The sequence below is a fragment of the Myxine glutinosa genome, chromosome 2 (assembly GCF_964187855.1).
Source record: "Myxine glutinosa chromosome 2, kmMyxGlut1.1, whole genome shotgun sequence".
Taxonomy (NCBI): Eukaryota; Metazoa; Chordata; class Myxini; order Myxiniformes; family Myxinidae; genus Myxine; species Myxine glutinosa.
Window position 1 is genome coordinate 135,224,811 of NC_136262.1, and position 17,566 is coordinate 135,242,376.

The 17,566-nt window shown below is 42.9% G+C and overlaps 1 protein-coding gene across 5 annotated transcripts in view; it reads left to right on the forward strand.

Moving 5' to 3' along the window:
- Window positions 1–17,566, forward strand: part of CTSA (cathepsin A) — a 222,950-nt gene that overhangs the window by 76,203 nt on the left and 129,181 nt on the right. For 3 of the 5 annotated variants that reach the window (XM_078771691.1, XM_078771687.1, XM_078771690.1), the window contains exon 2: window positions 16,642–16,819. In XM_078771691.1, the coding sequence (XP_078627817.1) occupies window positions 16,642–16,819 (178 nt within the window). Of the gene's footprint in view, window positions 1–8,023; window positions 8,177–8,281; window positions 8,360–16,641; window positions 16,820–17,566 lie in introns of all 5 variants that reach the window. The other 2 variants (XM_078771688.1, XM_078771689.1) reach the window with 2 other exon arrangements.

Consider the following 17,566-nt stretch of genomic DNA (forward strand, 5'->3'; position numbering starts at 1 on the left):
CTATGTCTATGTCTATGTCTATGTGATCGATGAGTGTCGTCACCAAATCGAAAACGAGAACGACACTCGGTGGAGGGCATACCTCCACCAGGCTGAACAGCTTACGTTTTCTATCCCTCTGATGGGTCTATCTGGATTCGAACCTGAAACAAAATCGAATCAAATTGTTCTTGTCACCCAACAAATTCATACACCAAGTTTTGTCATAATCCGTCCATAATTATTTTGAAAAAACTTATGCACGGATTCAGTCAAAGCTTGGTGGACTGGTTGGGTTGCCTTATCTATCAAATGTAATGCCGATTACTCAATCGAAAAACGATTGAGTGACGGTGCATTAAATTTCAAAAAAAGGTGTAGACTTATGACAAAGCTGGGTGGATGAATTGGTTCGGTGACGAGAACAAAGCGATTAGATTTTGTTTCAGATCTGAATCCAGATCTGGCCCATTGGTGGGATAAAAAAAAAAAAACACCTTCAGAGGCCATTTTTCCCCGCAAAGCGGGGGTTGGCCTTTTTCGGGGACCGTGGTTGTTGTTTTTTTTTTTTTGGTCCCCTTTTTAGTGGTATTAGTGGGATAGAAAAATGTAAATTGTTCATCCTGGCAGAAATATACTCTCCACGGAGTGACGTTCTAGTTACTTTTGTTATAAATGAATTATTATTATTATTATTATAAGTGGCCTTGGAAAAACGCCATGATTAGCTATGTTAACACAGATATACACCTCAACACGGAATTCTCCCAAGGTGGACAACCCCCTCCGAGAGGGGAGCAAGTAAAGTTGCAACAACCTCCATTGTGTGACCCTTAGTCCTCCTGTCAAGTTTGGTTAAGATTGGATAAGTAACAACCGAATGTATTGCGGTCAGACAGACAGACACCAAATTGTATATTTAGTAAGATTAAAGCACTACAAAAGCTTTGAGGTGTTTGTCGTCGGTTCTTATCTCCATAATTTGGGTCTTAGAAGGTGGAACGGAGTCCTCGCAGATCTCAAAGTATCCACCTTCATTTCGATAAGGAAGAGTGCGCAGGGGAGGGGGTGAGTCACACTTCATGGACTAAGTTGGGAAGTTTTCAAAGTTTTGTTTTGAGGGTTATTTTGGAGTTCGTCAATGAGCTTTCAGTCCAACTGTAGTTCGTTTGTCATAATATTCCCAGCGTTGCCTTTAAAGATCCTCATGATATGCCTTATAATTCCTGTTGCTCCAACTATCACTGGTACAATTTCGGCGTTCTTCAGATTCGAGGATCTTTTCGCTTCATTTTTGAGATACTGGTATTTGATCTGAGGTACTGGAATGCTTTGTTTTCTATGTTCACGCTCAACGGGATCATCATATTGTATGCGAGTGTGACATCATCTTCTTCTCCTCTTACTTTCATAAGGGGTGAGGACCACAGGTAACAAGCTCCTGCTCTGCCTTGATCACGATATTCCTCCACTCCCGTCTGTCCCAGCCAACTCTCTCTACCCTCCAACCACCCCCACCTTACTGATATCCCTCCTCACACAATCCTCCCATCTCAACCACGGTCTACCTTTTTGCCTCCTACCCTGTTCCCTCCTCAATCTGCCTGCTCTCTTTCCTATTTATTGTCTCTTCCCCCATCCACACCAAGTGCCCAGCCTGTCTCAGCCCGCATTTTACCAATCTCCCTGTCAAGCTCATCGACACACCAATCTCCTCCCTCAGTTCATCCATTCTCCTTTTCCCCACCCTCTTCACTCCGCAATCCTCCGGACCCAGTTATCGCAACCTGCAGCCTCTGTTGTTGTCTGTCAGTGCCACCGTCTCCAGCCTGTGAAAGTAGGCCGGCGTTACGCATGACATCAGAACCTTTCCTTTCAATCTCCTGGAAATCTTTCTGTCTGCCATTGCTCCCTCCACCCTCCTCCATGCATTGGCATCCAGCTGAATCCTCCTCTGCCTCAGACTTACCATCCACGGTCACTGTTCCCACCCAGATACTCAAACCAATTTCCTTGTCTGTTCTCTTTCCCCTCTAAGCTGATATTTTTTCTTTTCTCTGCTGCCCAACCCACATCACCTCCATATTCTCCATGCTCATCTTCAGCACATGTTTCTCAAATGTCTCCTTCCACTCCCCGAGTACTTCTTGCATCTCCCATGCACTCTCCACCACAACAGCCAGATCGTCCACATACAATATCCTCCCCAGAATATCTTTCATGTTCACCTTCCTGCTTACCAGCTCCATCACCATGATAAACACGAGTGGACTGAGAGCACTGCCCTGCCTCAAACCGATGTTCACACTGAACTCACTTCCGACATCCCAGGACCTACCAAACCCTTCCCTTCGTCCCTTGTACATCCCTTCCACCAACCTAACTTCTGCTTCTAGCTCTCCCATCCGTCTCTGTGTCACCATCACCATTATCTGTGTCACCTTTGGGACAGTGTCGTAGGCCTTCTCCAGGTCCACAAATCCCAATGCCATTTCACTTTGTACCTCCAACCTCTTCTCCACCAGCTGTCCCAGTGCGAAAATCCCACCTGTCGTTCCCCAACCCTTTCTGTTTTTAGTTGCTTCCATGACTTTTATGGAACTGGGATATTAAAATTTTAGCAGATGTGTGAGTAGATAACTCTACAATCCGTGTTGTGCCTTTGTGTGTACAGCTGTTCTTAAGAGTTTTTTGTTTTTTTACATCAAAAGGAAATGACTCGTGATTTCTGTTTCTACCATGCAAAACTTATACCTCTCCGATTGACTCTGTCCTGCTGTTTTATTTAAGCCATTCATGTAGAGCAGGGGCGGGCAACCTTTTCAGAGTGAGGGCCAGATGAGACTTTTGGAAGGAGATCGCGGGCCGGAGTGAAAAACGAAATCTCAGAATTACTATATTTTGTTTACATGAATAGATTGTACAAAAATTGCATTGAACACTCTACAAATCAATGAGACTGCTGGTGCTGTTTGCCATGAAGAAGTATTTCCATGTCTGGCTCGATGGTTGAGGTAGACAACAGAAGAATGTCATTGAGGTGGCGGTCCGAGAGTTGGGAGCGAAGGTGAGACTTCGTGTACTTCATTTTCGAGAAGAGCTGTTCACAGCAGTAGGTGCTGCCGAACATGGCCACAATGCGTTGGACATGGGCAATGTATTTTTGAAAATTGTTAGAAGGGAGAACGGTGTCGCGGAAGAAGGACAATGGAGAAGAGGTGCGGAACTTCGCCTTCATTTCATCGTTGCACTGCAGCTCCACCAACTCCATCTGTAAGGAGGCAGGGGCGTCTTCCACGGGGAAGTCAAAGGGAGCAGTGAAAAGCTTGAAGTCCGCAGCCAGCACCCTGACTCCTGCAAAACGGGAAGCAAATTCCTCACGTAGAGAGTTGACGACACTAACGCAAGTGCCCAGGTCCACATCGTCAGGGGCACATGCAGCAAGGCGAGGAAAATGCACAAACTGACCAGAAGCCAATTGAGCCTCCCACAAGCGCAGTTTAACCTCGAAGGCAGTGATGTGCGTGTACATGTCTGTCACGAGAATGTCTTTGCCTTGCAGCTTTATGTTGAGGGTGTTCAGGTGCGCCGTGATGTCCGTGAGCAGGGCCAGGCGAGCTAGCCACCGGGGATCAGAGAATTGATCAGCGTGGGGAAGGTTCTTCTGACGTAGAAAGGTGGCAATCTCCTGCTGTAGGTCGCACACCCGAGACAGCATGGCCCCACGACTCAGCCAGCGTACCTCACAGAGGTAGAGCAGGTCGTTGTAGTGCACGTTCACCTCGTCCATCAGTGCCTGGAACTGACGATGGTTAAGGCTGCGGGAGAGGATGGAGTTGACGACCTTCACCACGACAGACATGACACCAACGAGGTTGGCAGACTTAGCGCACAGGGACTCTTGGTGGATGATGCAGTGCATCTTGTTAATGGGCTGAGTGTATCCGGCGGCTGCACAGTGACGCACTAGCAGCGAAGCGGCGCCCTTCTTCTCACCAACCATCGCCGGGGCACCGTCGGTCGTCACACACACAAGACGGGAGAGGTCCAGGGAGTGCTGATCAACACACAGAAGCACGGCGTCGCAGATGTCTTTCCCAGTGGTGGTGTCGCGCAGCGGGACAAGCTGGAGGAATTCCTCACACACTTGAAAGTCAGCAGTGACGCCACGGATGAAAACGGACAGCTGGGCCGTGTCCTTTGTGTCGGTGCTCTCATCCAGAGCGAGGGAAAAGGCGACGAAATTTGAGCTGCGTGTTTTGAGTGAGTCGTGCACGTTTTCCGACATATCCTCGATGCGGCGACGAACGGTGCGGGACGAAAGGCTCACGTTCTCAAAGGCGGAACGCTGCTCTGGACAGACGGAGTCCACTACAGCGAGGAGGCATTCCTTGATGAAGTCCCCATCCGCGAATGGCTTCATTCGGCGAGCAAGGATGCGGGAGACTTCATAACTGGCGCGCGTCACCTTTTCGGCCTCAGTATTCTGCTTGCGGAAGAGTGAAGTTTGTTTCTCCAAGTTGCCTGATAGTCTAACCATGGCGTCCTTCCTTTCGGTGGCAGACACTGACGCGAAGTTTGACGAGCGGTGCTCTGTCTCCCAGTGGCGGCGCACGTTGTACTCTTTTAGGACAGCCAAAGTCTTCAAGCATATGAGGCACTGGGCCTGTCCAAAGCGCTCGATGAAGAAGTACTTCTCCCACTCAGGGTTGAAGATCCGACGCTCGAGGTCCACTTTCCTCTTCTTAACACGCTGGGTCGCAGACATGATGAGCTGAAAAGGAAGAAAATTAGGTATATCAGCAATGAATAAATGATGTAACAGCAAGCAATCTGGGGCACAAAAAATCTCGGAAGACGAATTGTACAGATGAATGTATTTATTTTGCGCGCACGTGGCCAACGCTGAATATGACACAGTTTCACCGTAAAACTGAAATACAGGAAATGAATCAGTCTGCATACTTTTTTTTTTAAAGAGTTCGTTTTCCTTTTAAACAAAAGTTCGTCAATTTCTTTTTTCTTTTACAAACAGAAAGTTCGTTATATATTTTTTTTCTTTACAAATAGAAAGTTCGTTATATTTTTATTTTTACAAATAAAAAGGGAGAATAAAATTATTTAAACGCAGCAAATGAAAGATAATAACATGTTCTAACAAACAAAACAAAGCAAATTGAAAGAAAGTGAAAATTGAAATAGGTTTAGAGAACTCTGCGTCGCTTACCTCTTTGTTGCAAGTTATTTGTCCCAGACACCAACGTTTGTCGCAAGCTGACTGAATCGGAAGGACGTCCGTATCACATGCCGGCTGATTTGAAAAGACCGCCTATCAGCAAGCAGGCGGTGTCTAGGCAAGACAGTTCCCCGTGCGCATGTCTTCCGGAAGAGGACGGTGCTGAAGACAAAATGTCCCTTTCTTGAATTCAGACCGGCTAAATATAAACTCTTACATTTACAAATGATATGAGTTTTACTGGGAGGTCCGCGGGCCGGATTGCAATAATAAAGCCTAGCAGGGTGGCGGGCCGGACGCTAAGCCTTCGCGGGCCGGATGTGGCCCGCGGGCCGGGGGTTGCCCGCCCCTGATGTAGAGTCTTGGGGGGTCTTGGGGGGTCTTGGGCATTAATAAAGATTAGTTCTCCATCCCAGTTGAGCTGACATGTTCTTAGCAATTCCAGTGGTCCTTCTTTGTTTTTGCCCAATCTGTCCAACTTGTTACCTCTGCCACCAAAGGTGGATGGAGGTTATGTCCTCACCCCTGTCTGATTGTCTGCCCGTTTGTCCATTTTCTTGTGAACAAGATATCTCAAAAGGTTGGGGATGGATTCGGACGAAATTTGGGAGAGAGGTAGTATATGTGACAAGGACAAAATGGTTATATTTTGGTGAAGATCCAGATTCGGATCCGGCTATTAGAATTTTTAGAGTGATTCTACACCTTTGGGAGATGGGGTCAAAAACGATACATGGCAGGATATCTCAAAAATCTATGGACGGATTTGGACGAAACTTTTTGGAGAAGTTGGGTGTCTGACAAGGGAGAATCGATTCGATTTTGGTGAAGATCTGAACATGGATTCGGATATGAGAATTATTTTATTTGTTAAGTGATTCTTCACCATTGGGAGATAGGGCTAAAACCAACATATAGCAGGATATCTCAAAAAGTTATGGACGGATTGAGACGAAACTTGGTGGACAGGTTGTGTGTGTGACAAGGAAGAATCGATTAAATTTTGGTGAAGATCCGGATCCGGCTATTATAATTTTAAAAGTGATTCTTCACCTTTGGGAGACGGGGCCAAAAACGATACAAAGCAGGATATATCAAAAAAGTTGTGGACGGATGATTTTGATTAAATGTGATTAATTGTGGATGGGTGATTTTGATTAAATGTGATTAATTGTGGACGGGTGGTTTTGATTAAATGTGATTAATTGTGGACGGGTGGTTTTGATAAAATGTGATTAATTGTGGATGGATGATTTTGATTAAATGTGATAAATTGTGGACGGGTGATTTTGATTAAATGTGATTAATTGTGGATGGATGATTTTGATTAAATGTGATTAATTGTGGACGGATGATTTTGATTAAATGTGATTAATTGTGGACGGATGATTTTGATTAAATGTGATTAATTGTGGATGGATGATTTTGATTAAATGTGATTAATTGTGGATGGATGATTTTGATTAAATGTGATTAATTGTGGACGGATGATTTTGATTAAATGTGATTAATTGTGGACGGATGATTTTGATTAAATGTGATTAATTGTGGATGGATGATTTTGATTAAATGTGATTAATTGTGGACGGATGATTTTGATTAAATGTGATTAATTGTGGATGGATGATTTTGATTAAATGTGATTAATTGTGGATGGATGATTTTGATTAAATGTGATTAATTGTGGATGGATGATTTTGATTAAATGTGATTAATTGTGGACGGATGATTTTGATTAAATGTGATTAATTGTGGACGGATGATTTTGATTAAATGTGATTAATTGTGGATGGATGATTTTGATTAAATGTGATTAATTGTGGACGGATGATTTTGATTAAATGTGATTAATTGTGGATGGATGATTTTGATTAAATGTGATTAATTGTGGATGGATGATTTTGATTAAATGTGATTAATTGTGGACGGATGATTTTGATTAAATGTGATTAATTGTGGATGGATGATTTTGATTAAATGTGATTAATTGTGGATGGATGATTTTGATTAAATGTGATTAATTGTGGATGGATGATTTTGATTAAATGTGATTAATTGTGGATGGATGATTTTGATTAAATGTGATTAATTGTGGATGGATGATTTTGATTAAATGCGATTAATTGTGGACGGATGATTTTGATTAAATGTGATTAATTGTGGACGGATGATTTTGATTAAATGTGATTAATTGTGGACGGATGATTTTGATTAAATGTGATTAATTGTGGATGGATGATTTTGATTAAATGTGATTAATTGTGGATGGGTGATTTTGATTAAATGTGATTAATTGTGGATGGATGATTTTGATTAAATGTGATTAATTGTGGACGGATGATTTTAATTAAATGCGATTAATTGTGGACGGATGATTTTGATTAAATGCGATTAATTGTGGACGGATGATTTTGATTAAATGTGATTAATTGTGGATGGATGATTTTGATTAAATGTGATTAATTGTGGATGGATGATTTTGATTAAATGTGATTAATTGTGGATGGATGATTTTGATTAAATGTGACTGTATTGTGATTTTCTGGTCGACTCTGGGATACAAAACGTAAACTGTTCACCTGGCTGAAGTATGCTCTCTACTGAGTGCAGTTCTAGTTTTTTTTTTTTTGTATCTCCCTGCTCTTTTGTCATTCTCTCAGTTGTCGATGTATATCCATTGGTATTTCACCTTATATTTTTCTTCTGACTGTGTTACAATCGTTGGGGGTAGTATTTGTTGCTGTTTCAGCTTCATGTGTGACATCTGTTCATGCGTGTTTTTTTTTCTTTTTTTTTTTCTTTTCCTAGGAATACCTTTTCTGGTTTGCTGTCTTCGTATTTGCATACAAATTGTAATCTGTAGTCTGTTGAACTTTTCACGTACTCAGCCAATCCTACGATTGTCATTCTGTGCACTTGGTTGAGCTCTATCAGGCCGCTACTTCCTTCTCGTCTTAGCAGGTACATTATTGGGATGTATTGATTTTTGGAGAACATTTTGCGGATTGTGAGGACTTTTATTGTTTTGATATCTCTCCTGTTGATTTCTGCTTGTTTACTCTGCAGTTTATTACTCTGCAGCTGAGTTGGAATGCTGGTGTTGAAAATAGGTTGATGGCTTTGATTTTGTTCCTTGGGGGAGAGGTACGTTTTTGGGATTCACCTCGTTCTACACAGGTATTCTTTGGTAATTGTGTGTGTGTGTGCCCAGTAGAGATCTTGTGAATGACTTGACTGAAAGTGTGTGCATTAACGTTTCATCAAGAGCAGGAAGATGTGGTATTTATGTAAATGGAGCTCCATGAAAACTTTTGCTCAGGAGAGACAAAGCCAGCAAATGTTGTGAATGTCTTCATGTGAATGAATAAGTTTACCACCAGCAACTAAAGCATAAATATAGCTCCTGCCCAGGAAGATGGTCAACAGATCCACTAAAATCTGTTTCATCGCATTTGTAAAATGTTGGTGAGTCTGGTGTTTCATCAGTGTAGCGTTGGCGTATTCAAATGGCCAATTGACGGGAAACTCATTTTATTGTTCAGCAGCTGCATCCAAAGTTCCTTTCCAGATGTCTTGGTCCTGCCCTGCCTCTGGAGTATTCATCATACTCTCCAGGGCTTGTCGGATGAGAGGAAGATATTTGCCCTCTGAGAAGCAAGTGTTTGCAATTTTTTTTTTTTTTTTTTTGTATACTGAATCGAGGCTCGTGAAAGAGCTAACATTTATTTCACAAACAAACAAACAAAACAAACCAGACAAACAAAATATACAAAAAGAGGGAGCGGAAGGCAAGATGGGGAGAGAAGGGGAAGCACACAACCACAACATTTGAGAGCAGGGAGACGTGTGGGAGGGAGAGGGCTTGGGGGCAGGAGGCGTGGGAGGGGGAGGGGGGGGGGGGGGAGGAGAGGTATAAAACACAAGGGGACCGAAATTAGCGGGGGTAGAAAAGATCAAGGTTTTGGATGGGGGAGGATAAGAGATGGTGGTGAACAGCTGTTTTAAAGACCTGGAGGGTGGAGTGGGATTGAAGAGTCTCGGCATAAGTGGTGAGGGTTCAGCATTGATTCAGCTGCTCGGCATAAGTTGGGCACAGTGCTGCCGGCACCTTGTTGAACTACCATGCAGCCCTATTTTAGATGGGCTGTATAAAAGATGGCCGAAACAATCCAGCACCATTCGCCAAGCTTTTCCTATTGGCAAATTTAAACCAAATTCAGTTGCAATGTATGTATTATTAGATGGAAAAGAAAAAGATGAAAGTGACAGAAGAGGGTATAGTTTTGTTTTGCCATATGAATCGCCTTGTACCATGTGTACAAGAAAACAACTACCTGTAGCTCTCTAATCATGCAGACTATCAATGCGGTTAAGCACCGCATGTTCTCCCATTGCCCTCCTTTCAGCTTGCACAACAACAATTCCAATCAAATTTGGATGATCAAGATGTTTCATATACTTTACCTGATGAAAACATTACAAGGATACCTCCTTATCAAGATAGATTTAGGCTGTTGGGCGATTTGAATCTTCGTGTACTATCGACGATGACTGGTGTACGTGGTGTGGTTATTATTGTTCCTCAGGTTGTTGGATAGATGAATGAGAATGGCCTGTGCCTTTTGGAACTTTACAGTGATCATTCGCTTTGTATCACAAACATGTCACTAAGGCAAACAGCTGAGTAAAAAAACCCCAAACACTCTGGCATTTGCAGGTTATTAATCACATCGTCATCGGGATTAACTTTATTACCCTGTGCTAGCGAAGCAAAAACAGGGTTAGGCGATCATGTGCGTACTTGTGGCTTATGTACGTGTGTGCTTGTCTGCATTTAAAAAATTAATTTTCTTGGCAACTGTTAGTCAGATTTACGTGAGATTTTACCGTAGGAGCGCCTCCACCTGTAGAATTTTTTTAATTCATAATTATGACATCATAGGTCACATGGCATGAACGCCATATTGGAAAAACGTTACACCTCTATATCTCCGAAACCGCTTGATGGGAATTTTTTTTTGAAACGAGTCATTGTCAAGTACTCCCCATGGGGAATAAGATATGTTAATGATGTCATTGTTGCCTTCATTTTGACGTCATAATTCGACAAGTACAACGCTTCATCCGATCAGTAAGAAAAAAAAAAATTCCTCTTGAACTGTTAGGGTTTGTCTGTCTGTCTGTGTGTCGGTTTGTCTGTCTGTTTGTACAGAGTTTGCTATCGTATGTCACAAATGCCACCTAATGGTAGCCAGTAGTATTAGGACATGTTCTCTTTTTTTCAACTGAGTACGTCTATAAAGGATGTACTTACAGTTAGAATGTGAGTACGTCCATAATGTGCAATTGGAACATGAGTACATCTAGAAAGTATGTACAATTAGAATGTGAGTACGTCCATATTGTGCAATTGGATCATGAGTACATCGAGAAAGTATGCACAATTAGAATGTGAGTACATCTATAAAGGTCCTTGCAACTACAGACCAATCAGCCTGGTCCCAATCATCAGCAAAGTCCAGGAATCCATCATTGCTTTGGATATGAAATGCTTCATCTTCTCCAATGTCTTTTTTTTTTTTTTTTTTTGTATACAGAATCGAGGCTCGTGAAAGAGCTAACATTTATCACAAAAAAAATAATCAAACAGACAAACAAAATATATAAAAAGAGGGAGCGGTAGACAAGATGGGGAGAGAAGGGGAAGCACACAAACACAACATTTGAGAGCAGGGACATCGGGACATGTGTGGGAGGGAGAGGGCTTGGGGGGAGGAGGCGTGGGAAGGGGGAGGGGGGTCGGAGAAGTATAAAACACAAGGACACCAAGGACACCAAGGACTTCCAGCAAAGAAGTTGCTATTTCAAAAAGTGGATTTGGGGTGAAATTAGCGGGGGTAGAAAAGATCAAGGTTTTGGATGGGGGAAGATAAGAGATGGTGGTGAACAGCTGTTTTAAAGACCTGGAGGGAGGAGTGGGATTGAAGAGAGTGAGGGAGTTTGTTCCAGAGGCGGGAGAAAAGAGGAATGAAGGAGTGAAGGTGAGCAGAGAGTCTTGATTTTGGCAGTTTAACCATAAGAGGGTTGCAGGCAGATCTTGTGCGACCTGTAGGAATATTTGGGGGACAGAGCCCAGAGAGAGCTGGGGGAGCAAGGCCAGAGAGGATTCGGTAGAAGACAGAAAGACCACCAACCTGCCTGCGGTGAGTAAGTGAAAGGCCCTCGGAGATAGCTTCATCGTGGGAGATTCCAATGATTCTGAACGCTTTGGTTTCAACAGCGTGAAGACGAGCTAGGTGTGAGGCAGGAGCACCAGCCCAGAGGGGAGAGCAGTACTCCATTGAGCTGTGGATGAAAGCCTTGTATGTGGTGAGGAGCTCAGGTCAGTCTTGAAGTCTTGAAGCTCAGTCTTGATCTCAGACCATCAATTTGGATTCAGACTCGGTCACTCCACTCTGGACATGCTGCTTCTGCTGTCTCAACAATAGATGGAGGTCCTCAATGCCAAACAGGAAATCAGAGCTGTCTCCCTTGACATATCACGTGCTTTCGATACGGTCTGGCACCCCGCTCTGCTCACCAAACTCTCCTCCTATGGTATCCATGGAAATATCCACGCATGGCTTGTGGACTTCCTCTCTGGTCGTAGTCAACTTGTGGCCCTGAATGGATTTCTCTCATCTCCCCTTCCTGTTCAGGCTGGAGTTCCCCAAGTCAGTGTTCTGGGCCCTGTGATTTTTCTGGTCTTCATCAATGATCTGTCTGACTCTCTAGAAAATCCTCTCTATCTCTTTGCTGATGACTCCACTCTCTGCCGCTCCATTCCTCATCCCTCAGATCGGCAGTCTGCAGCCTCCTCACTCTCTGCATACCTGGGCAAAAATCAGACTCGTCAAACATGTGGAACATGTCTTTCAATTCTGACAAATCTCACACTCTCACTATGTCTCTTTGAAAAGACCGTCTGGACATCCCTCCCATCTACTTTCTGAACAATCCTCTCCAAGAAGCCCTCAATCTCTTGGGTCTCACAATCTGCCATGGTCTTTCCTGGGAAAAAAACACATTTCCAAGGTGGCCTCCAAAGCCAGTCGCCGACTGGGCATTCTCCGTCGTGCGAAATCCTTCCTTGGCACACCTGAGCTCCTCATCACATACAAGGCTTTCATCCACAGCTCAATGGAATACTGCTCTCCCCTCTGGGCTGGTGCTCCTGCCTCACACCTCGCTCGGCTTCACGCTGTCGAAACCAAAGCTTTCAGAATCATTGGAATCTCCCGTGATGAAGCTAACTCTGAGGGCCTTTCACTCACTCACCGCAGGCAGGTTGGTGGTCTTTCTCTTTTCCACCGACTCCTCTCTGGCCTAGCCCCTCCAGCCCTGTCTGTGCTCTGTCCCCCAAGTGCTCCTACAGGTCGCACAAGATCTGCCTGCAACCCTCCTCTGATGAAACTGCCAAAATCAAGACTCTCTACTCACCTTCACTCTTTCATTCCTCTTTTCTCCCGCCTCTGGAACAAACTCCCTCACTCTCTTCAATCCCACTCATCCCTCCAGGTCTTTAGAACAGCTGTTCACCACCATCTTATCTTCCCCAATCCAAAACCTTGATCTTTTCTACCCCTGTTAATTCACCCCAGATCCACTTTGCTGAAATACCAACTTCTTTCCTTGAAGTCCTTGCAGTGTCCATGTGTTTCTTTTTTTACCTCTCCCACCCCCACCCCCACCCCACTTCCCACGCCGCCTACCCCCAAACCCTCTACCTCCCACAGATCTCCCGATGTCCCTGCTCTCACATGTTGTATTCGTGTGCTTCCCCCCCTCTCCCCATCTTGTCTCCAGCTCCCATTATTTCGTTTTATGTGTCGGTTTTTTTTTTGTTTTGTTATTAATGTTAGCTCTCAGACGAGCCTTAATCTTGTATACAAAAAAGAAAGAAAAAAAAAAGTATGTACAACTAGAATGTGAGTACATCTTTAAAGTATGTACAACAACTAGAATGCGAGTAGATCTATAAAATATTATTACGTTTGTGCGGGGTAGGCAATACCTTAGTCCAGGTAGAATTGCATATGTAGTGTGCTCCGACTGATGTGAAGAAGAAGAAACCCTCATGTATCATAAGTAGGGATCTGGTAGACCGTATGTCGTGGAAGAGCGTATCTTCGTTCCCATCACGAGGTGGGGGGTTATGTTAATTAGCCAGGGATTATGAGTAATTAATTCCCTGTATGTAATTGCCTCTTTTATTTTCCCTCTGTTCTTTATGACACACGCAGCACGCAGCTCTATCTATGGTAATAAACCTTTTGTTCATAAATACCTGTACGTAGTCATTCGAGGTACGGGACTTTAGACCACTTGGAGTAACCCCATTGCAAGGGTATTAGGCTCCCTAGGCGAACCTTTGTGCCCCTATCCCCCCTCCCCTCTGCCCCCACCACAATTAACTTTCAAAAATTAACATTGTGCATTCATCGAGTATAAGAATAAGGGGTTAATATAGCTTAGACCCAGAGTAGGTGAGAGAATAGATAGATCATGTGGGGAGATAGAATAGGTTTGGACATATTAGAGTGAAGCAGGATGTCTTGCCTGCTTGCCGACCCCTTCTGGCCAGCCATATGATCAGCCTTCCAGCCATGTCATCGGCCTGCCAGCTTGCATCACCTCAGTGCCGGTCCCTGCCTCAAACTTTTTTTTTTAAACATTCAGAATAATACTATTTCATATTGCATTAATGATTATAATCATATTTCTGGTGATTCTGTGAATCCTTGATACCAAAGAAAGTTTATGATGGATTTTTCTGCTTTTGCAAAAAATAATGTTGTGGATTTATCTGCTTTTGATGCGAAACAAATTGAAAAGTATCAAATTATAATGCTTTTATTAAATTTACATTTTTGAAATTCTGGCCTTCTGTTAGTTTGCTCAAGAACATCAGAAGTGTATTCAGTTACCAATGCATCAATTTAGGACCACCCTTTTTGGAATTGATATGTGACACCAAGAAAGCACATTAAAAATTGTTGATTTACCAAAAATAGAAAAAATGGATTTATCTAATTTTGCATCTGAACTCTTCAAATACAGTGCATTCAGAAAGTATTCAGACCCCTTCACTTTTTTCACATTTTGTTATGTTGCAGCCTCATGTTGACATCGTTTAAATTCATTTTTTCCCTCATCAATCTACACTCAATACCCCATAATGACAAAGAGAAAACAGGCTTTTAGAACGTTTTGTAGATTTATTAAAAATAAAAAACTGAAATATCACATTTACATAAGTATTCATACCCTTTGCTATGACACTTGAAATTTAGCTCAGGTGCCTCCAATTTATCTTGATCATCTTTGAGATGTTTCTACACCTTGATTAGAGTCCACCTGTGGTAAATTCAATTGATTGGACATGATTTGGAAAGGCACACACCTGTCTATATAAGGTCTCACAGCTGACAATGCATATCAGAGCAAAAACCAAGCCATGAGGTCGAAGGAACTGCCTGCAGAGCTCAGAGACAGGATTGTGTCGAGGCACAGATCTGGGGAAGCCTACAAAAAAATTCTCTGCTGCATTGAAGGTTCCCAAGAGCACAGTGGCCTCCATAATTCTTAAATGGAAGAAGTTTGGAACACCCAGGACTCTTCCTAGAGCTGGCCGCCCGGTCAAACTGAGCAATCGGGGGAGAAGGGACTTGGTAAGAGAGGTGCCCAAGAACCCGATGGTCACTCTGGCTGAGCTCCAGAGATCCTGTGTGGAGATGGGAGAAACCTCCAGAAGGACAACCATCACTGCAACACTCCACCGATCTGGGCTATGTGGCAGAGTGGCGAGACGGAAGCCTCTCCTCAGTAAAAGACACATGAAAGCCCACAGAATCTTGTTTTTCACAGTCTGAGAGTCCTTTCAGTGCTTTTTTTGCAAACTCCAAGCGGGCTTTCATGTGTCTTTCACTGAGGAGAGGCTTCCGTCTGGCCACTCTGCCATAAAGCACAGATGGGTGGAGTGTTGCAGTGATGGTTGTCCTTCTGGAAGTTTCTCCCATCTCCACACAGGATGTCTGGAGCTCAGCCAGAGTGACCATCGGGTTTTTGGTCACCTCTCTTACCAAGGCCCTTCTCCCCCGATTGCTCAGTTTGGCCGGGCGGCCAGCTCTCAGAAGAGGCCTGGTTGTTCCAAACTTCTTCCATTTAAGAATTATGGAGGCCACTGTGCTCTTGGGAACCTTCAATGCAGCAGAGATTTTTTTTGTAGGCTTCCCCAGATCTGTGCCTCGACACAATCCTGTCTCTGAGCTCTGCAGGCAGTTCCTTCGACCTCATGGCTTGGTTTTTGCTTTGATATGCATTGTCAGCTGTGAGACCTTATATAGACAGGTGTGTGCCTTTCCAAATCATGTCCAATCAATTGAATTTACCACAGGTGGACTCCAATCAAGGTGTAGAAACATCTCAAAGATGATCAAGAGAAATGGGAGGCACCTGAGCTAAATTTCAAGTGTCATAGCAAAGGGTATGAATACTTATGTAAATGTGATATTTCAGTTTTTTCTTTTTAATAAATTTGCAAAAGTTTCTAAAATCCTGTTTTCTCTTTGTCATTATGGGTTATTGAATGGAGATTGATGGGGGAAATAATGAATTTAAACGATTTCAGCATAAGGCTGCAACATAACAAAATGTGAAAAAAGTGAAGGGGTCTGAATACTTTCTGATTGCACTGTATATATAGAGATATAATTTATAATTTAAGTTCTCCAGCCTAATGAGCGCACCTAATTAATGGCGGTTCACTACTCATGGTATAAAGTCGCATAATGACTGGTGTGTGTGTATATATATATATATATATATATATATATATATATATATATATATATATATATATATATATTTTAACATCACTTTCGTTGAACTCGAGGAAGACTGCTCTTTATCTCTTTAGCTCTTTCACGAGCCTCGATTCAGTATACAAAAAACAAAAAAAAAATACTGAGAAGAAGGCCTGTTTGGTCGAAAGTTTGTCAGAAAATAAAACATTGATTGATCGTCTGCTACTTCTTTAATTTCTTCCGATTATTTATTGAATGCAAATGAGGCACTCTGCTCATATTGTGGAGTTTCTGCTTTCTCAGTTATATATATCTGAAAAGTATTGCACCAGCACGGTAAGTTAGCAAGTTGAAGTGTCTGTTTCCATTGACATCCCTTGTGAGTCATCACCACATCATTTCCAGCTGTGTCAGTGGATTTGGGAAATTGTTTTTCTTTTCTTCTCTTATTGCCGCAGCCTCGAGTTTCTTTTGACAAAAGTCTGAATATTTATCCCAATTTTGCAATCTAAGACGATGCTTCTTGTGTGTCCTTCCAGGTATATGTGGATATAACAGAAGATACTTGTTTGTATTTTTCAGACATAATGGCTTCTTCAATCATTCCACTGTTTCTGTCACTGTTGCTTGCCGTCTCGCCGTCACTTGCTGCCCCCAAAGGCGATGAGATCACTGAACTTCCCGGTCTGATGAAACAACCCAGCTTCAAACACTACTCTGGATTTCTCAATGCATCTGGGACTAAGAGACTACATTACTGGTGAGTCAAGATGTATTCCAAAAATAAATAGCTTACATTGTCGACCGTAGTGATTCGATAAAATAGGTGGGGAGTGCTAATAAGAAAATTAAATTCAATACTGCTTTTTGGGGTTTGAATTTAGTAATGATTTTATATATAGCTGCAACCTCTTAACTGTAATGGTGACCATGAACCACTGTGCCGCATCCGCACGTGCTGCAAGGGTCCCAATCAAAAGAGTTTGCCTGCCACACACCCACCTTTTTTTAAGGTACCCCCTACACAGTTATGGATATCTACAAAATGCAAAACGGCAAACTATAATGTCCAAATTGTGCATTCCTACTCAGTTACATTGTGTGGAAAATAGAACGGCCCACCTCGAGGGGTGTTTGGCTTGCTTCCTGTGCTACGATTCGCACTGCGGTGTTAATAGTGCTTCTCCAATTTTGAGGCTATTGGCTATTGCCTGTTGATATCTGAGGTGCTGCAGGGTTTGTGGATCTGCACTTTTTTCCTTCAAGCACATTATGGATTGCATGCATTTGGGCAAAGTAGGGGACTGGTGATAGCTTTGGCCTTGTTTTTTATTTTGCCCCTCTCCTTTGGTTTATATGCTCCCTTAATTTATATCAGAGCAGAAATGGGTGTTGATGAGAAGTTATGAGAATGTTTAAGTGCTGCTTCATAAGGATGAATATTAACGTTTTGCTGCACAATTCTGAAGTTCATCATTATTTTTGGATTTTTTTTTCTGATTCACCC